At 48.6% G+C, this 20,982-nt stretch overlaps 1 protein-coding gene across 3 annotated transcripts in view; it reads left to right on the forward strand.

The window, feature by feature from the left end:
* The first annotated feature begins 2,910 nt into the window (after positions 1-2,910).
* U2surp (U2 snRNP associated SURP domain containing) overlaps positions 2,911-20,982 on the forward strand; it is a 38,580-nt gene continuing 20,508 nt past the window's right edge. Inside the window, exons 1-13 of one of the 3 annotated variants that reach the window (XM_070005576.1) lie at positions 2,911-3,008; positions 11,261-11,305; positions 12,466-12,597; positions 14,161-14,259; positions 14,661-14,775; positions 15,424-15,557; positions 17,759-17,826; positions 18,345-18,439; positions 18,524-18,559; positions 18,645-18,727; positions 19,110-19,275; positions 19,535-19,746; positions 20,670-20,713. In XM_070005576.1, the coding sequence (XP_069861677.1) occupies positions 2,964-3,008; positions 11,261-11,305; positions 12,466-12,597; positions 14,161-14,259; positions 14,661-14,775; positions 15,424-15,557; positions 17,759-17,826; positions 18,345-18,439; positions 18,524-18,559; positions 18,645-18,727; positions 19,110-19,275; positions 19,535-19,746; positions 20,670-20,713 (1,274 nt within the window). In that variant the 5' untranslated portion in view covers positions 2,911-2,963. Of the gene's footprint in view, positions 3,009-11,260; positions 11,306-12,465; positions 12,598-14,160; positions 14,260-14,660; positions 14,776-15,423; positions 15,558-17,758; positions 17,827-18,344; positions 18,440-18,523; positions 18,560-18,644; positions 18,728-19,109; positions 19,276-19,534; positions 19,747-20,669; positions 20,714-20,982 lie in introns of those variants that run through there. The other 2 variants (XM_070005577.1, XM_070005578.1) reach the window with 2 other exon arrangements.

Below are 20,982 nucleotides of genomic sequence, written 5' to 3' on the forward strand. Positions count from 1 at the left end.
CAACCAAGCCCAGCATGGAGGTTCACGTCTGTCTATAATCTCAGCTCCCTGGGAAGGCTACCTGGGAGGAGAGCAGTTCAAGTCAGCCCTGGGCAAAAATGTGACACTACCTGAAAAATGAGCACCCGTGTGCACGAGCGCACGCGTGTGCACGAGCGCGTGCGCGCACACACACACACAAGGTTGGGCGTGTAGCTCAAATGGTAGAGTCCTTGCACTACCACAGACAAAGATATTTACATATCTGAAAGCAAATGAAAATAAGTGAAAGATGTTTAAAGAGGCATTTGCCCCCGAGCATGGTTCTACAGAGTCCCTCTTTCATGCCCCACTGCAGCTCTTCTTTGGGGCTACGACGTTTTTATTTACGAGCGGGTCAGACTTCTCCCTGCCCACTTCAGAGCCCAAGAGAAAGTTTCATGCATGCATTTGATCGCACAAGGACGGCATCTGGATTTACCAGGCTTTAGATTGCAGAGATTCTCTCTTGCTCCTCCCTTTAAAAGTAAATCTGATAAATTACGCAAGTGAAAGCTTGTTTTTCTAAAATGGTTACATAAAAAACCTACACCCCTTTTATTCTCTCACAGTCTTGAAATACATATTTGATTACACAGAATTAAAAGGGGTGGAAAATCACCCAAGTACGAGCTGCCCTCTGGTGGCAAAAGAAAATAGTTAATCTATACTCAGCCTGAGCAAAAACCTCTGAAAATTCGTTGCAAACTTCAAGTTCTAAAACTATATACCACCAGAAAATCGGAAGTGGTGCTGTGGCTCAAGTGGTAGAGTGCTTGTCTTGAGCTGAAGAGCTGAGGGACAGTGCCCAGGCCCAGAGTTCAAGACCCATCACAAACAACAAAAAACACAAAAAACAGAAAACCTATATATGAAGTATCACAAACATCCTACCTCATCTTGTTTTTTTTTTTCCTTTGTGCTGGTGCTTGAACTCGGCTCTCTCTCTTGGCCTTTTCAAAGTTGGTATTGGAGCTGCACTTCGGGCCTTTTGCGGGGAGAGGTGACCCTACACTGTGACTTCATCCTGGCTTAGCCCTTCGGTTTTCCTAGTTGGTCCTTTCCTGGAGTTGACTTTATAATGACCAGGAAACAGGAGTTCAGGAAGGGACAGAGGTGGAGCCATTGTGGTTTTCTTGTCTCTCTGCTCCTGAAGTATGGCGCTTTTATCGTACTCTTCCCTTCAGGATGTGCTGTCCTGTTCCTCTTGTGAATGACTGATTATTAAATAATTCAGTGATCTCTTCCCTATTTCCCTTTAAATCTTCTCCCAGAGGCAACGACTGTATTATGCCTGATGTATATCTCTTGGTACCGCTCTGATGAAATGTGATTTATTGCTTGCTCTGTGTGTATGTATTTTTTATTTGAATGGTATGCTATATTATCTCATTGTTTTCCTTCTCATTCAGCACATACCACTGAAATCAATTTACACTGTTGTGTGCACATTTAACCCACCGTTTTAACTGTTGCATAATACTCCATGTAGTGTATTTGCTGCTCCTCCCACAAATGATGAATTCTTCCTTATAAACCCCCAGGGAAAGATGGATGGGAGGTAGAGTCAGGGAGAGAATTTTGGAGTCATAGGAGAATATGAAGATAGTTAATTTGCCTGGAGCACCAAATCACTCTGCAGAATGGCAAACCAATCTGTACTTCCAACAGTAAAGACCGTGAGTAGTAGTAGAAAAGCAATAGTAAGGCTTTCTGCTTCTACCCTAGACTCAACTTGCTAATATCCCGGTAACTATCACACACTCTAGGTTTCTAGACCGAAGTATCACACTGGTTCTTGTATCAGTACTTACATTGTTGAGTGACTTCACAGCACTACTGTTAATCTTGAGCTGGACATTTTTAAAAAATAATTTTTATTGAGATTAAGTGATTACATAGATTTCACAAAACTCACAGTATTGTGGCATAGTGATAGTTAAAAGTCACAAACACTTTTTAACCTTCACGAGGCGCATTGACATTAAAACTATTTTTTCCAAATGGGGTGTTAGGTACATTTCTTTCCTTTTGCTGAGTGTCAGCTGTTCCCCCTTTCTCTCTCATTCCCTCCCTCCCATCGCTGCCCTTGAGTTGCTTACTTCACTTTCGTGAATGTCCAGCGCAGCTGATGGGCCTCTCTGCTGTATTTTTCCCGTTTCCTTCTGATTCTGCAACTGGACATTTCTGACACACACGTGTACTTCCAGCCACTCAGGAGGCTGAGATCTGAGGATCACAGTTCGAAGCCAGCCTGGGCAGGAAAGACCAAAGAACCACCCAGAAAGAGCCGCCAGTGTGTGGCTGCGGCTCAAGGGGTAGCGCAGCCCCGCCTGGGGCCAAGGACGCTCCAGAGGCAGCGACGCCGGGGCCCTGAGTTCGAGGGCAGGGCAGCCGTGGGCGCCGTCCCCGGGCGGGACTCGAACTCGGGACCTGACCCCCCCCCCCGTCCCCACCTCGCGCGATCAGTGCACACTGAGGCCGCACAACCACTTCCGCTCCCTGTGTGCGTGCGGGGGGGGGCCTGCCACGTGACCCTCCCGGCCAGCCTCCCCTCCGGGGACCCCGGTTCAAAGCCAGCCCCGGAGCCAGCAAAAAGCCGGAAGTGGCGCCGTGGCTCAAGCGGCGGAGCGCCCGGCCTCGTCCCCACCGCGCTCCCCCCACCCCGCCCCGGCCCCCGGCCACGGCCAGCGCAGCCGCCGTCCCTGCGCCCGGCCGCGTCGCCGCGCGCGCGCCGGAAGGCCGGCGGGTGGGCGGGGCCCGGGCCGGGGCGGCGCCGGAAGTCACGTGGGCCGCGGCGCGGCCGGCGCGTGCGCGCGCGCGCGCTCGGCGTTCGATTGAGCGGGCGTGGCCGGGCCCTGGCGGGCTCCCGCCGGGCGATCGGCGCGCTCGGGGCTCGGCTCGCCCGCGCTGCCGCCGCCGCCGAAGGAGGAGCGCGGCGCAAGATGGCGGACAAGACGCCAGGCGGGTCGCAGAAGGCCGGTTCGAAGGTAACCTCGCCGCGGCCGGGGCGGGCCGGCGGCCCTGGCGGCGGGGCGGGCGCCCTGCGACGGCCTGGCCCGCACGGGGCGCCGCGGCGGGTCCCGAGGCCTCGCGGGCCGCCGCCGCCGTGGGGCGCGGGCCGAGCGGCCTGCGGGGCCTCGGCCGTGCGCGGCGGGCGCGGGGCCCGGGGTGCGGGCGGGGCCCGGGGCCGGGGCGGGATCGCGGCCTCGGGCGGGGACCCGGGGCCGGGGAGCGCGCCCCGCCAGCCCGCGCCGCTCCGGGGCCGGGCCTGGGGCTCGAACTCGGGGCCCCGGGGCCGCCCGCGAGCCGCTCGCACCCTCGGCGGGCGCCGCCGCGGTACCGCGCGCCGCGGGCCTCCCGAGCGGGGGTCCCGCCTCCCCCCGGCCTCCCTCAGCCCCCCGGGCCGGGCCCCGCCAGGGCGCCCCGGCCGTAATTCGGGTCGCAGCCGCCTCGGGGCCGGGGCCGGGGCCGGGAGCTGCTTCCCGAGAGCGCCGCCGCCGCCGCCGCCGCCGCGCGGATCCCGAGCGGTGTCAGAGGGGGCGGGGCGGGGCGGGGGCCAGCGCCGGGCCGAGGCCGCCCCGGCCGCCTCCGGGGGTCCGGGGTCAAGGGGGCGGGGACCTCGGGGTCAGGGATCCCGGGGGTCCCGGGGTCAAGGGTGCGGGGTCCCAGAGTCCTGAGGTCCCGGGGGCCCGAGGTCTGGGGGTGCCGGGGTCTGGCATCCGGGGTCCGGCCCGGGCCTTCACACGCTCACCAGGAAAGCAGCCAGAGGAGCCCCAGGCAGCGGCTTCTTGCTGACCCTCAAGGGCACGACGCTCCCCCCCCCGTGAGATGCCCCCCCGTGTGCGTGCGTGTGTGCGCGCGTGCGTGTGCACACTTGCCCGGCGTCAGGCCGTCCCCGCCCCGCAGCGCGCTCCCGCAGCTCCGGACGGGACCGGGCCGCCTCTGCGGGCCTCCCGGGGGGAGAGCCCGGGGCCCCGCCACCCCCGGGCCCCGCCAGCCCCCGGGGTGCGCTCCCGATCCCGGGGTGCGCGCGGGGCTTGGGGCCCCTCCCCCGGGCGCGCAGCCCGCGACTCCGCCGCGCAGGGGAGGGACGCGGCCCCGGCCCGCAGCCAGGTGCTGACCCCCTAGGGCCGGTTGGGGGCCGGTCCCGAGCCGCCTCCGCGCAGGGCCGGTGCTCTCCGCTGAGCCACAGCACCACTTGTGGCTTTCCTAAGTTTACTGGAGGTTAGAGTCTCAGGAACCTTGCTGCTCTTGGCTGGCTTCGAACTGTGACCCGCAGATCTGGGCCTCTGAGTAGCTCGGGTGACAGGCGGGAGACCGGCTCTTGATTGGTTTTTCTTTTTGTTGTTTTTGGGTTTTTTGTTTGTGGGGCTTGAACTCAGGGCCTGGGCACTGTCCCTCAGCTCTTCAGCTCAAGGCGAGCGCTCTACCACTTGAGCCACAGCGCCACTTCCAGTTTTCTAGTGGTTTATTGGAGATCAGAGTCTCAAGGAGTTTCCTGCCTGGGCTGGCTTTGAACCTCGATCCTCAGATCTCAGCCTCCTGAGTAAGTAGCAAGGACTACAGGCGTGAGCCACCGGCACCCAGCTCTTGATTGGTTTTTTAAAGTCCAGCTTTTCTTCTGGTTTTTATTTTTGGAACTTTTTTTTTCCTTGGTGCCAGTCCTGGGCTTGAACTCAGGGCCTGGGAGTTGTCCCTGAGCTTTATTATTCAAGGCTGGTGCTCTGCCATGGAGTCTTATTTCCACTTCTGGTTTATTTGGTGGTTAATTGGAGATAAGAGTCCCCCAGGCTTTCCTGCCCAGACTGGCTTATGGCCTCTGTCCCAGATCTCAGCCTCCTGAGTAGCAAGGGTTACAGGTATTACCTGAAATAAGGTTTTTCTTTACTTTTGTAGGTGTTGGGGCCTTGCACAGACTAAGCATGCACTCTTATCAGTGAACTACAACCGCAGCCCTGAAATAACATTTTTGAAACCTAGATACATTTTCCAGTACACTTGAGGATATTGCAGTGTTAGCTCTGTGTGCTTGAGAAGGTAAAAACTGTTGAAGTACCTCATTTGCTCAAAGTGTACTGAGGCTTTCGTGTATTGGCAGTGCTTTGGATGTAATTTGAAAGTGTCTTAGGGTTGTTTCTGTGACGCTTTTCTCGAGAGGCAGAATCTTTGGCTTGGGTAGTAATGCTCAGCGTGGTAGCTGCTGCTGCGTGTTCACAGGTGGACAGCGCAGCATGCTGACAGTGGTGTGTGGTTTTGTTGGACGGGCTATTGTTTGGGTGGGTCACGTCAGCAGTTACATTGAGGCTCTGTCTGTCGCATGCTGAATCTTGCACTTGGTGTTGAGGTAGAAAACATTGGACTCTTAGACAGTGCCCGCTTGTGGGGAGCTTCCCCTTCTAGGGGAAGGGAGCCCTAGGACCAGGCCTGGAACCTGAGGAAGTGGCACCTGATTGGGTGGCGGGCGGGAGAGGGAGCTCCAAGGGCATGGATTCCATTGGTTGAGGCCTTTGACCAGTGAACAGGAGTTTTGAATGCTGCAGATAGGGCCATAAAAATCCTGAGCAAGGGGAAAGGAGGGAGTAAAGGGAAAAGGATTGGGAAGCGGTTGGGTTTTGCTGGTGGGTCGGTGCTTTCTGGGAGAGTGAGAGGAAGTACGACTGGGGGAGCCTCTGAAGTCCCGCCTCAGGCCTCTCCTAACCGGCTCCTTTCTTCACCCCCTTGGGAGAGTGGCGGCCTCTCCGTGCCCCGTGGATAGATCTTTTACAGCCCATCTGAAAAGTGACACCAGCAAGATCTAGACCACACCAGACCCGGCCGGGGGTTTTTAGAAAGGGAAGTAGTCGTCTCTGGAGCCTGAGCGCTAGGGGAACAGGATTTTTCTTTCTTTTTTTGTCAGTCGTGGGGCCTGAACTCTGGGCCTGGGCACTGTCCCTCAGCCCTTCAGCTCAAGGCCAGCGCTCTACCACCTGAGCCACAGCGCCACTTTTGGCTTTTTCTGTGTATGTGGTGCTGAGGAATGGAACCCAGGGCCTCCTGCACGGGAGGCAAGCGCTCTACCCCTGAGCCACCTTCCAGCCCAGGAACGGGATGTAGCTCTGCTGTCACAGGGCATGAGGAAGGATGACCCTGAGACAGGGGGCTCTTGGCCAGTGCTCCGCCTCGGCGAGAGTCCTCCACAGCAGGCCCCAGGGCGGCGCTGCTGCGCTGTACATGGGAAGGAGGCACAGCTGGAAGTGTGATCAGACGCAGGAAGGCTGCGTCCAGAACCCAGGCTCTAGTGATTGGCAGTTACCCTCTGTGTCAGAAATAAGGACAAGGGCACAATTGGAGATAGGTGAAATTTGAGAAGCTTGTGGGCATTTAGGAGGAGATGGGTAGGACTTTAAGGTGACCCAGATTGAAGGTTGGGAACTAGAAACCTCGGTCAGGCGAAGGCGTCGGTGTGCCTCCAGGCCCGGGGTTGTGAGGTCCAGGGAGAGGAAGGGGGAAAGTGACTTTCCAGGGGAGTGGAGCTGTTGGGGTGGACAGCGGTGGAGGAGGGCAGGTTGGTGCGGGGAGCCTTTGTTCATTTGAGAACTAGGTGCGGGGCTTTCACTTGAAGTAAGGTGGAAGACGCAGGAAATCGTTGCAGCCTTTCTGCTTAGCCAGGGTGAAGTGCTGTTGACTTTGCCTCCTGATCCCATTGCTGGCGGCTAGAGCCTGTATGCCGCGGGTTTCCTCACTGTCTTCCTCATCTGTACTTTTTGCTTTCTTTGCCCTAAGTAGATTTTTCTTGTGCCTGTTTCTCTCCCCACCTTCCCCCATCCTGCCCTTTATTTCTTCCTTTTGAGTCTTTATTTGGAAAAGTCATTAGTTTATGTCCCTTGCTTAAAAGCAAAAACAGCTGGGGCTGGGAAGGTGGCTCAGTGGTAGAGCGCTTGCCTTGCATGCCTGAGGCCCTGGGTTCGATTCCTCAGCACCACATAAGCAAAAAGAAAAAAGCCGGAAGTGGTGCTGTGGCTCAAGTGGTAGAGCGCTAGCCTTGAGCAGAAGAGCTGAGGGACAGCGCCCAGGCCCAGAGTTCAGGCCCCACGAACGGACCCCCCCCCAAAAAAAAAACAAAAAACAGCTGTCCAGTCACACTGGTGGCTCACGCCTGTCATCCTAGCAGCTTGGGAGGCTGAGACCCCCCTTCAGGGCCTGCCCAGCAGGAAAGTCTGTGTGACTGCTCACATGATTAACCACTAAAAAGCTGCAGGCTGAGCTGTGGCTTAAGTCGAGCACGAGCCTGGAGCAAAAGGAAGAGCCCTCGAGCTTTATTAGTTCAGTCCACAGGACTGGCACCAAGACAGCACGGAACACTGCAAACGGGCTGACACAGCACTGGTCCCCGAGAAGGAGAGGAAGGGGGTGGTCGTCCTTTAAAAAATCCTACTCACTGCTTGCATCTCCCTTGTAATCCTTTTTTGCACTGGGGTTTACTTTCTTCCACCCATTCATCTTAACTGGAAAAAAGTTCCATTCCGAGCGCCAGCCCAGGCTGCCTTCCGGCCAGTGCTGCACCGTCTGGCTCTCAGGAGACGTGACCAGTGACACCTGAGGTTAATTCACGTCCCGTGATTCATCTTCCTAAACTGCTGTTACTGTTGGCAAATTCATCAGCTTGTGCTACCTGCAGGGCTGAGGGAGCTCCGGGGCTTTGGGTTTAGAGGTGACTGTCTGGTGAGTGGTTGGGGTGGCCTTCTTTCTTTTTCCTTTTTCAAATGCTTTATTGTGATTAAGTGATTACATAATTTCACAAATTTCACAGCATTGTGGGATAGTGATGCTTAAAGTCACGAACACATTCTAACCTTCATGGGGCAGATTGTCTATTGTGGTCTATAAAGTTCTAGGAGCTTTCGACCATACAGTTATTTCCTCCACATCGGGCCATAGGTACATTCCTTCCCTTTTGCATAGCATCAGCTGTTCCCTCTTTCCCACTTGTTCCCTCCCTCCCATCGCTGCCGTTGAGATGCTTGGTTCGTCTTGATCAATGTCCAGTGGAGGGTGGCATTCTTTTTTTTTTGTATTTGTTTTTTGTTTTTGGTCGGAGGTGGGGCTTGAACTCTGGGCCTGGGCGCAGTCCCCGAGCCTCTTTGTGCTCAAGGCTAGCCCTCCACCACTTGAGCCACAGAGCCACTTTTGGCTTTTTCTGATCAATTGAAGACTCTCACCACTTTCCTGCTCGGGCTGGCTTTGAACCGCGATCCTCAGATCTCAGCCACCTGGGTAGCTAGGATGATTATGTGGTGCTGAGGAATTGAACCCAGGGCATCAGGCATGCAAGGCAAGCACTCTACCACTGAGCCACCTTCCCAGCCCCCAGGTTAATACTGTTATATTAGAAGGCAGTTGATTTTTTTTTTTTAGTTCATTCAGCCTCTTGCTGAAATTTATGTTGTAAAAGTAGGCATTTGTCTGCTTGGATTTTCTCGTTTCTAGTCTACATACTTTAGTGTTTCTAGATCTCAGTCTGCTGGGTAGCTAGGGTTGACTTTTCAGAAAGAGTCCCAACTTCTCACTGTCTGTCCTGGACTCATTTTTTTGCCTAGCTCTCAGAGGAGCAAATTTAGTTGGTGTGAAAAACAACTATTTTTAGCCTTATGTTGAGACAAAGTAGATAGAGCAGAACTATACAGACCCATAGTAACCTTACATTTTCTCCTTTCTGTGACAAATGAATCCCGAATTTTCTCTAACCTATTAATGTTTTATTCATTTTATTGATACCTGGAACTGGGAGTTAGGATCAGGTCAGATGCTTTTAATCTCAAGAGTTGACTTCACTTGTTTTTGGTCATTTGTGGGGCTTGAACTCAGGGCCGGGACACTGTCCCCGAGCTCTTTTGCTTAAGGCTTGTAGTCTTTCACTTTGTGCCAAAGCTCCACTTTGGGTTTTCTAGCAGTTAGCTGTAGATAAGAGTCTCACAGACGTTCCTGTCTGGGGTGGCCTGGAACTGTGATCTCAGATCTCAGCCTCCTGAGTAGCTAGGATTACAGGCATGGGCCCTCATTGCTTTATTTTTTTTTTTTTCTTTCCCTTTTCTGTTACCTTAGTTTTGAACTCAGGGCCTTGGGCTTGCTTGGCTTGCTTGCTTGCTTGGCTAGTGCCATGTTTCTTGCCCAGCTTTTTTTTTTTTTTTTGTCGGTCATGGGACTTGAACACAGGGCCTGGGCGCTGTCCCTCAGTTCTTCAGCTCAAGGTGAGCGCTCTACTGCTTGAGTCACAGCTCCACTTCTGGTTTTCTAGTGGTTTATCGCAGATGAGTGTCTCACGGACTTTACTGCCCCAGGCTGGCTTTGAACCGTGATCCTCAGATCATAGCCTCCTGAGTAGCTAGGATGACAGGCGTGAGCCACTGGCGCCAGCTCCTTTTTTTTTTTTTTGGTCGGTCATGGGACTTGAACTCTGGGCCTGAGCGCTGTCCCTCAGCTCTTCAGCTCAAGGCGAGCGCTCTGCCACTTGAGCTACAGCGCCACTTCCGGTTTTCTGGTGGTTTATTGGAGATAGGAGTCTCACGGTCTCTCCTGCCCGGGCTGGCTTTGAACCACGATCCTCAGATCTCAGCCTCCTGAGTAGCTAGGATTACAGGCGTGAGCCACCAGCGTCCGGCTTTGGCGCCAGCTCTTGACCAGCTTTTTGCCGCTTATTTTCAAGATGGAATCTCTTGGATTTTCCTGCCTAGACTAGCTTCAGACCTAAGAGTGGGGATCTCAGCCTGCTGAGGAACTGTAAGCCACCAGCTTTCTCCATCTCAACAGGAGCAGTTATAGCCACTTCTTTCTTTCAGACGAGGTCCCGCTATGTAACGCAGGCTAGCCTCAAACTCGTGATCCCTTCTGTAACAGCCTCGTGAGTGCTGAGATGACACGTGTGCTACCATACCTTCTGCACCTCATCATCTGGCCTCAGTAATAAAAATGTGAAGAAAGCTGGGTGTGGTGGCTCACCCCTGCCATCCTGCTATTCTGGGGGCTGAGATGTGAGATCACAGTTAGAAGCAGCCCGGGCAGGACAGTCTGTGAGACTCTCATCTCCAGTGACCCCAGAAAACCAGAAGTGGCGCTGTGGCTCAAAATGGTAGAGCGCTCGCCTTGAGCAAAAGAGCTGAGGGATGGATGGTGCCCAGGCCCTGAGTTCAATCCCCATGGCTGACCCCCCCCCCCCACCAAAAAAAAAGCAGATAAAATCTCACTACTCAATATCTTCAAAAGTAAAATCGGCCATTGACCAGGTTTACATTTGAGTCCTCAAGTAAACATTTCAGAGAAATTTCATGTGTTATTTGGTCACTGTCCTTGCAACTCAGCTTCTTTGTCCAGACAGACAGACAGACAGGCAAAGAGCAAGTTTATGGGTGTGTAGTCTGCTATGTAAATCAATTAAGGGAAATCAATGTGAAATTGTAACTGTTAGCACTGTCATTGTCATTATTTGACCATTGGATTCTCTCCTGGGTCACCAGCTAGCTTGTTAGATACCGATTTAGGATTAGAGATTTGATTATCTTTTCCTCTTCAGCTGTTTCTCAGCAGAACTTGAATCCTTCCCTCTCGCACACATGCGCGAACCCTGATGCATATGTTGTAGAAGAGCTAAGGGGTAGATTTTCCTGCTGCTAGAACCTGTTTCTTTATTTGGCTTTGGGCGGTTGGAGGGGGGAAGTGAGGTTTCTTTGCTGTGTACCAAGAAGTCGCTGCCCCAGCAGTGTTGGGGCAGTAGTTGATCTTATGACCTGAGATTGCACAAATAGCCTTGTAAAAATAGTGGTGTGTTTCCAGTGTACACTATAAAAAGGGAGCTGTGGCCGGGTGCTGGGTGGCTGAGATCTGAGGATCCAGGTTGGAAGCCCACCCAGGCCGAAAAGTCTGAGCGTCTCTTAGCTGTGATTAACAAAAAGCAAGAAGTGGAGGTTTGGCTCACATGGTAGAGCACCATCCTTGAGTGAAAAAGCCAAGCCACAGCCTGAGGCACAAAAAAGAGTAGCTGTGTCTCAGGTACATTTCATTAACACTTATAGCATATTATTTTGGAAAATGTACATTCTGAGTTTTAAAGAATTGTCTTGAAACATGTTTGCCTTGGATCACAATCATCATAAGTCAACTTGGCTTTGTTCAGTTTTATTAGCTGACAAAAGTTGGTAAAAGTTAGGGAAGATTACTTTTGTATAACCTAGAAACACTTAGTAACGGTTCCTTTTAACATTTGCAGACGAGATCATCGGATGCTCATTCATCTGGGTCTTCGGATGCACATGTAAGTAGAAGATTACCATACTGATGTGTACACTGTACCAAAGGTTCATTTACCCTCCTTTTTTTCTGTTCTGATATGTATAGCTTAGCTCCTTCAAACCATGTTAGAAACCTCATATTAATTTTTATTGTGTTTTAAAATGTTTGTGCATACACTTTTTTTCTTACTACATTTTATACCCGTTAAAATAGCTCTCCTTAAGGATTAAGGAGATGCCACTCCTTCTTGTGGCATCATGTTCCAAAGTACAGAGAAGCATTGCCCTGTGGCGCACATACATTTTGTTTACAGCTTTTTTTGGGGGGGAGGGGTCGGTTGTGGGGCTTGAACTCAGGGCCTGGGCGCTGTCCCTCAGCTCTTCAGCTCAAGGCAAGCGCTCTACCACTTGAGCCACAGCGCTACTTCTGGTTTTCTGGTGGTTTATTGGAGCTAAGAGTCTCACGGACTTTTCCTGCCCAGGCTGGCTTTGAACTGTGATCCTCAGATCTAGCCTCCTGAATAGCTAGTGAGCCACTGGTGCCCGGCGAATGGAACTTTTTAATATGACATGAATAACAAGTACATATAACCTACTAACCAAAGCGTGAAGTTTATCTCGAGAGGAGGACTTGTGTGATGGTTTGAATTGAAAGTGGAAAATGAGTTGCTTTTTCATGGAATATGTTCTTTTTTTTTTTTTGGCCAGTCCTGCTTGAACTCAGGGCCTGGGTGCTGTCCCTGAGCTTTTGAGCCACAGTGCCATTTCCGGCTTTTTCTGTGCATGTGGTCTGATGAATTGAACCCAGGGCTTCATGCATGCTAGGCCAGCACTCTACCACTGAGCCACCTTCCCAGCCCCAGTGGAATCCATTCTTAAAGAACAACTGGTGACTCAGAGTTAGGTATTTGTTTGGGAGATGTTTCTTGGGAATGACAGCAAGAACCCATGATTTCAACAATAACTATAGCTATAATCTGCCTTTTGAGCTTTCGACTGCAAGTTAGAATTACTGAAAATGTTCGTGTTCCTAAGGACTTGGCTAATGAAAGCAATGTTGATCATTGAAGAATATGGTTTGGATAGTGCGTAATGAGATTTGTCAGTATTTATACACTTGGATTACTTCTAGTTTTCAGAACGCTGTGTGTGATTTTTAATATGTGTTTAACCTTTTGTAAAGATGGATGCCTCTGGACCCTCAGACAGTGATGCACCAAGCCGGACGCGGCCCAAGAGCCCAAGGAAACATAATTACAGGAATGAAAGTGCCCGGGAAAGCCTTTGTGACTCTCCTCATCAGAACCTTTCCAGAGTGGGTATTGTACAGATAGAAAAGGAGAGCTGTTGCTTTTCCTCTTCCCTGGCAGAATGTGGTGTGGTGTCGCGAGCTTTGTGACTGTGGGGTGCTAAGTCCCAGACACCCGAGATGGGTGCACAGACTCCTCGTGCCCAGAGCTGGCTCTCCCTGCAGGCAGCCGGGCAGAGTGCGAGCGTGCTGTCCTGCGCTCTCTTCCTTTGTTTATCCATTTGGAAAACACAATAAAGAGCATGGCCAATCAGCAGTTATTAACCACTGACCACAGATTGCCTTGTTGATCAATAATTCAAAGCAAAAATGCATTTTTACTTTTCTGAGATTTTTTTTTTTCTTTTTTTTTGGTCAGTCATGAGTCTTGAACTCTGGGCCTGGGCGCTGTCCCTAATCTCTTCAGCTCAAGGCCAGCGCTGTACCACGTGAGCCACAGCACCACTTCTGGTTTGCTGAGTGGTTTATTGGAGATTAGAGTCTTTCTTGCCCAGGCTGGCTTTGAACAGTGATCCTCAGATCTCAGCCTCCTGAGTAGCTAGGATGACTGGAGTGAGCCACTGGTGCAGGGCTCTGTTTTCTTATATGGGTTGAATATCCCATATCTATAGTGCTTTAGGTTTAGGAGTTATTTGCATATTCATGAAGGATCTGGGGCATGGGATCTAAGTCTAAATGGGAAATCCTTTTTTGTGTCATAGCCCAAAGGTCATTTTCTTCTGTGTCTCCAGTACACTTTTGCTCTGATCACAACCCCTTAAGGAGGTTTAATGTGGAATTGTCCAGTGATGGCATCATGTTAGTGTCCAAGAAATTTCAGGTTTTGTATTTGTTAAGGATACTCTGTGTGTTCAAAATCAGTGTAAGTGTACTTGCACTGAACCCTATACCCACTGTAGGTCACACATTCCAGCAAAGGACACTGTTCGTAAATACCAGAGCTGCTGGTGAAGAGTAAGGCAGTATACTAAGTGATAAAAGATGCATAAAGGCAGAGGCTGTTAGAGATGGGAGGTGCCATGGGCTATGGAAATGTGCCTTAATGTCCATATTTGGTATCTGTTTTCTCCCATTGCTGCTTTTGCCTAGAAATGCCTGTGTTTTTCCTCTTCATATACTTTATTCTTTTTTTTGGGGGGGGGGTCTGGTCGTGGGTCTGAACTCTGGGCCTGGGTGCTGTCCCTCAGCTCTTCAGCTCAAGGCTAGCGCTCTACCACTTGAGCCACAGCGCCATTTCCGGCTTTTTTTTTCTGCTTATGTGGTGCTGAGGAATGGAACCCAGGGCTTCAGGCATGCAAGGCAAGCGCTCTACCACTGAGCCACCTTCCCAGCCCCTATACTTTTATTCTTACTCTGAGACTTGGTATGTGGCTTTTGGCTGTTACTGACCTTGAGCTAGGAAGTAAAATCATAGGCACCTGACACTTCGGACAGTACCAGCTTTTCTTTACAACCAAACCTTTAAAAAATGATCCATTTCAAAGGCTTGTGTATCAGCTAAGGTAGGCATTAAGTTTACAGATCGCATTAATGTGTGTGTAAAGACATGCCTTTTCCTTCTTTTCATAGCCTCTTCTAGAAAACAAACTTAAAGCATTCAGTATTGGAAAAATGAGCACAGCGAAGCGAACCTTAAGTAAGAAAGAACAAGAGGAATTAAAGAAAAAGGTAATGTATAAAATTATGTTGAGCTACGTGCTTTCCATGTAGCTGGGATAGCGGGTGTGTACCACCGTGCTCAGCTTGTATCCGTTGAGTTGAGGACTTGTGAGGGTTTTGGCAGGGCTGGTTTGGAGCCTGGCTCTTCCTGAGTAGTTAGAGTGACAGCTGTGAGCCGTTTCTCCCTGCTTTGCATTGGTATTTGCAGCTGTATCTGAATCCAGGGCCTCACCCATGTCGTTAAATCAGCCCTCTTCCGCTTGACCTGCACCCCCAGCCACCTCCCTGAGCAGGCTCCCCTTCACCCCGCTTCTTGCTTGAGGTTCCCGAGTGGAGTGGGTGTGATTGCAGGTAGCACCATCACCCTCCTGGCCCGCCTTCTCATGCTCTCATGTTCCTTGTGTGCTCAGGAGGATGAGAAGGCGGCCGCTGAGATCTATGAGGAGTTTCTTGCTGCTTTTGAAGGAAGCGATGGTAACAAAGTAAAGACGTTTGTTCGCGGAGGAGTTGTCAATGCAGCCAAAGGTGAGCGCGCACCCCGATCCTCACAGGACTGCAGGTAGGTGGTTCCTGTGGAGGATGCCGAGGGTGAAGGCACACACTCTGGTCCTTGGTGACTGGGGGTGGTTCCTGTGGAAGATGCCAAAGGTGAGTACACACACAACCCCGGTCCTGCAGTCCTTGACCTAGTTACCGTGGAAGGAGACATGGGAGTTTGAAGTTCACCTGTTTTCTAATAGCACCCTCTAGTGGCTGCAGTGATGATAAAATAAAGGGCTGAGGTGATAAAGAAAGGCACTGGCCAGACGATTTAAATAGTACTTAATACCTTTCAAGTTTGACCACAGCCCAGTACTTCACAAATACTTCAATGTATTTCAGTTCTGCCTGCGTACAGAGTGGTTGGTTGCATTAGTATTTTTGAGGGTGAAGTGTTAGTGCTTACGTTTAAGGTTTTAGAAGTAATTTTCTTGTAAAGGTGTTGTACAGAGTAGTTGTCATTTCAGGAGTCAGGTAATGAGTCAATTCTTTTTGAACAACGTCATCCTTAAATTTCCATTTTAATTAATCTGTCGTGCTGAATCTTAATGCCAAACACATATTCATAATCTTGAAGTAAAAGAGCAAAGAAGGTATCAAATTAGTTTTGTAACTTAGTATCTTAACTTTCAGAAGAACATGAAACAGATGAGAAAAGAGGGAAAATCTATAAGCCATCTTCAAGGTTTGCAGATCAAAAAAATCCTCCAAATCAGTCATCCAATGAGAGACCACCATCTCTTCTTGTGATTGAAACAAAAAAACCCGTAAGTCACACCATTTGTGTTTGGCATTGACACTGTCCGTGATACTTCTTTAAGCAGAAGTTGGGTTGTTTTGTCTTCAGGTGTTTTGGGATGTAAGTTCAGAACTGGTGCTTTCTGCCTCAGTAGTTTGTGCAGATGAGAGGTCATAAATCAGAGGAGGATGTGCAGATACTTTGAGCATTTGTGGTTCCTGTACTCAGGTTATAGAGATTGCAACTCAAAAGTGCTGTATTTTGAGTGTTTATAAATGTAAAATAATTGCTAGCGATGTGGACTTTTTGGAAATTACAATCAGAAGTCATGGTACTATCTTTTAAGTATTCTCTTTCATTCTTTAGAGTGAGGTTTTTGTGGAGGATAGTAAATAGATATGGGGTCGTATTACTTGTTGTCTAATTTTGGTGAATAAATATGATTACATTGAATAGAAAGGCCTCCCTCCCTCCCTCCCTGACATTAATCATTGAAAAGGTTTTATGGTATTCCCATAGATGCATAAAGTGTCCTTGATCAGCTTCACCCTGTTACTGTCCCTCCACCACGCCCCTTTTTCATACAGTGTGTTGTGGGTTTCATTGTGCTGTCTTCCTATATATACATGTACACACACATGCACACACCCAAATGCACGTGTAACAACCTTATCCTCTACTTTCTTTCCTCCTCCCTGCTCTTGCTGATTATCTACCCCCCTTTTACGCTCATGTCATTATCGATACTGTTTTAAGTTTAGATTCTTCAAATGTATTTTGTTTTCAAACTTGGTTTATCTTGCTCAACACGATGATCTTCCATTTTCTTGAAAATGACATACTTTGGTTCTTTTCGGCTAAATTGTAGGTGTGTGTGTGTGTGTGTGTGTGTGTGTGTGTGTGTGTGTGTGTGTGTGTGTGTGTGTGTGTGTGTGTGTGTGTGTGTGTGCACGCCACATTTTCCTACTCCGCCCATCGAGGCTCGTAGGCTCAGTCCAGGGCCGGCCTCACGTGACTGGTGCTGCAGCAGATGTGAATGTTGAGTTATCCTGTCTCCACTCCCATGTCTGATTTCTCATTTCAGTTCCTCTAGGAAGTTCCATACTGATTTCAGTGGTAGCAGTACTAAGCTACATTCCCACTAACACTGTACAAGACTCTCCCCCTTGGTCTCCCCCTTGGTCTTTGCCTTTGTCACTTGTGTTGTTGATAACCGCCATTCTCACTGAGGGCGGCAGACTGCCCATGGCGGAGTGTCCGCGTGGTTTCGATCTGCTTTATGGCTGAGGATGGTGCACATTTTGTCAGTATTTATTTGCCAATTCTACTTTAGAAAACCGCTTGTTCTGTTAGCTTGCCCATTTGAATGATGACCTTCATGGTGCAATTTTTGGAGCCCTTCATATGAATATTAGTCATTTGATGTTTAGCTTGCTAGGATTTTCTCACATTTGTAGGTTGTCTCTTTTTGCTGTTTTGTTTCCTTTCTCTGTGGATGCTACTTTGAAAGGTAGCACATACATCTTAAATTCTAGTGAAAATGTTGCCGGTTTTGCTTCTGGTATCATGTCTAAGAATCCATTGTGCATTGGAAGATCATGGGTGTAGTCCTGTGTTTTTCTCTTAAGACTTTGAGGCTTCCAGGATTGTGACTGTTGGAGTCTTTTCGTATGTCACACGAAGTGGGGTGCAGCTCCATTCATTCTTCCTGGGGTGGATGTTCACTTGCACAGCACTGCTGGACAGACCCTCCTTTCCCCAGAATGAAAGACACATTTCCAGAGTAGCTTAAAAGCACTTTGAAAGGGGAATTCTAACGCTCTTACTCTTTTGTTTTGTATTTCATCTCCTCCAAAGCTGATGGCTTTCAGCGCATATTTTTGATAGTAGGTTACGGAGCGGGCGCGTTACACAGCAGCCCCGCGACTCTGAGTTTTGTAACCTCCCCTCCCTGCTCAGGTCTGTGGATTACCCCAGGGGGTAGGCTTCATGGCTTCTTTATTATCGAAGACTGCCAATTGTTTTAGTTATTTGTTTTAAATTTTAATTGCTTAGTTGTTATTTTGAGGGAACAGGGAGAAAATGGAAGTTTAATGATAATAGACGTTCTTTTTAATTGCAATAATTAAAAATATGTTGGGGCTACAGTAAAAATGATTTAAAAGTTATCTTAACTGAACCATAGTTCATTTAATCTTCTTTTGTTTGGACTTCTTGTATTCTTTGTAGCCACTAAAGAAAGGAGAGAAAGAAAAGAAAAAAAGCAATTTGGAACTCTTTAAAGAAGAACTAAAACAGTAAGTTTCGTAAGTTAGAGAATTAACTGTCATAGGTATAATTACTAAATGTCTGTGTGACGGATGAAGTGTGCCAGTTATTGCAATCTAGTTTCCACACGTTGTTTTAGATAGTGTAGTGATTTCTAGTGGAGCATGTGTGGGTATGAGTTGGCATTTAGTCCAGCAGCAAGACTACTTGTGTGGATTTAATCCACTTATTTATGGTCAGACTCTTAATTTGCTGTGGAAACCGTGGGGTACCATTCCTCCGTGGTGAGACTTAACAAGTGAAAGTCATCTGTCATGTTAATGTCACATTTTACATTTTCTCTTCACCTTCAAAATGGGCTTAGTTTTCTGTTGCTAGAATAATAGAAATCTATTCCTACTGCTCTTAAGCCTGAGGTGTTCACTTACCTTGATCGTCATTACTGGTCTTCAATTCCAAATAGTAGTATTTGGGTTAGCTTGTTTTCTCTTTACCTAAACAAGTACATTTTAGCTCAGTTTTAGTTGACTGTAACCATTTTCAACAGAATTCAAGAAGAACGTGATGAGAGACATAAAACCAAAGGCAGGTTGAGCCGGTTTGAGCCACCTCAGTCAGACTCTGACGGCCAGCGTCGGTCTAGTAAGTGACCTCTATTTTAATGTGTCTGTTCATGATTAATCATGCTAAACACTTAACCATTGTTTCTCTTTTCTCCTCTTGAAGTGGATGTGCCTTCCAGAAGAAATCGATCATCTGGTGGTAATACAGTTTTTTGCTGTTTTCGTCCATATGAAATTGTCCAGACTTTGTGTTCGCAGGTTATAACTCTCCTCTCTTGCCCTAGTTCTTGACGATTACGCGCCTGGCTCACATGATGTTGGAGACCCTAGCACCACTAACTTATACCTCGGAAACATCAACCCACAGGTACCGCGCCCTGACACCTGGACTAATGTCCATCGTACTGGGGGCTTCTGGAAGAAGGCTGCTTTGAAATGATAGGATTTTAAAGTTAGTAAAAAGGATGAAATAGTCTCTGGAGTTAACTTGCTGGCCACCAAGCCAGACCTCCAACCCGGGCATCCTATTCAAGTCCCGCGGAATTGTTTCTGACGGGGGGGGGGGGAGGGGGGGGGCGGGGGGGCGGGGGGGGTCCGTGTTTTAGAAGGGCACACTTTTACCAGTGTGTAATTCCTTGATTGTAGAGTTACTTGAATGGCAAATGGTATTGCTTTTCATTGAGCAAAAAACAACTGTGCTTTCTGCTGCTGCATAGATTTCTCTTTTTTTCTCCCTTTGTTTTCAATAGATGAATGAAGAAATGCTGTGCCAAGAATTTGGAAGATTTGGACCGTTAGCTAGTGTAAAAATTATGTGGCCTAGAACTGATGAAGAAAGAGCACGAGAGAGAAACTGTGGCTTTGTAGCCTTTATGAATAGAAGAGATGCCGAGAGAGCTTTGAAAAATTTAAATGGTAAGGCCTTTCTGTATCCAGTTACAAAATGTAGACATCTTTGGTTGAGCATCATAGTTGTGAAGAGCCCTTGGGGGCCGGGGGGCGTGGCTCAGCAGTACAGAGCCTGCCTCCTACCTGGCATGAGGCCGGAGCCCCAGCCCAGTGCTGCGCAGCGCCGTGCAGAGGACCCGCGCTTACCACCGAGAGCCGAAACGTTCCATTCCCTTCTGGGGCTTCCCCAACCGGACCTTTCTGTGTCTCCCTCTCCTTTCTGCAGGAAAGATGATTATGTCTTTTGAGATGAAGTTAGGCTGGGGCAAAGCCGTCCCGATCCCTCCTCACCCGATATACATCCCGCCTTCCATGATGGAGCACACGCTCCCCCCGCCCCCCTCCGGCCTACCTTTCAATGCGCAGCCTCGAGAGCGGCTCAAAAACCCCAGCGCCCCCATGCTGCCGCCGCCCAAAAACAAGGAGGATTTTGAGAAGGTAATTTGACAACGTGCGTGGGTCTGGACCTAATTTGTGCATACTAAATCTGTGGTAGTATTTCTTTTCAACAATCTTAGAGGAGAAAATGTGTGTGTTTATTCTGTTTGGCAACTCTTTAAAGAGCTAAGTAGATGTGTTCCCGGCCTTAGCCCATGGAGATGCTTATTTCAATAGTAGGTTGTATTTTTATTTATGGCTACCATTCCTTTTTTGACCACTTGTTAAGTTTTTCTTCCCCTGTGTCCAGTGTTGTATCCAAGTTTGCTTAAATGCAGTATCTAAAATTTACTTGGTTTTGAGAGAGTGATAATTTGTATTTGGCTAAGTGACTTTTCAATTAGAAAGGCCACCTAAATACATGGTTTGGGTGTCAGCTAGCTAACTTAGTTCTCAAGGTCGTGAGATATTAAAATACCTGAGAGTGAATGTGGTATTTTTTTTTAAGTTAACTTAGTTAAAATGCAAAGGGTGAGTATTTCTCTCGATTAAACATAAACCAACTTGAAGTTACAAGAATTTGTTGGTTCTATTATGAGTTTTAATTACACTTAAAATGACAGGGCTGGTTTTAAAGGCTTGGGAACAAATTAGTAAACTGTGGTCAGAGGCAAACAGTTAATTATTTCACAAATTAAAATCTTTATCTGATAATTCTCAGTGTAGTACTATTTCAGTGCATTGGTGTGCATTCTGGCAGGAATGTTCTGGATCTTTGCATTTGGTGAACTAATTGTTCGCTGAACACATCCATTTGCATTTATGTAATTGCTTAGTGTATAATTACTTCAAATGCAGTGATTGCCTGCAGAACTTGTCATTAGATGTGTAGTATTTTCAATGCATATGTATATTTTTGCTTGTTACTTGTTAACAATACTCACATATTCTATGTTTATTATCTGATGTGACTTCATATACAGACTCTGTCGCAAGCCATAGTCAAAGTGGTTATCCCAACAGAAAGGTACATGTTTTTCTTTATTATTACTGATCTAAATATAGACAATATCCCCTTCTGAATTAAAAAAAAATGGTGTTGAGGAAAAGGTAACATCTTGACTGAGCAATGGTTCCTTCCCAGTACTTTTTGGGGGGGGATATGTGAAATTTAACTAACTTTATAGTATACTTTGCGATCTTAGATGTTTTTAGTTTGTATGGGTACCAGTGTAGGGAGTTTCATCGTTATAGAAGTTAGAATGTATTTATTAGCTTAAGCTTGAGTTGTTGGTC

This window comes from Dipodomys merriami, unplaced genomic scaffold, assembly GCF_024711535.1.
Source record: "Dipodomys merriami isolate MVZ:Mamm:240054 unplaced genomic scaffold, mDipMer1.0.p SCAF_68, whole genome shotgun sequence".
NCBI classification, from domain to species: Eukaryota; Metazoa; Chordata; class Mammalia; order Rodentia; family Heteromyidae; genus Dipodomys; species Dipodomys merriami.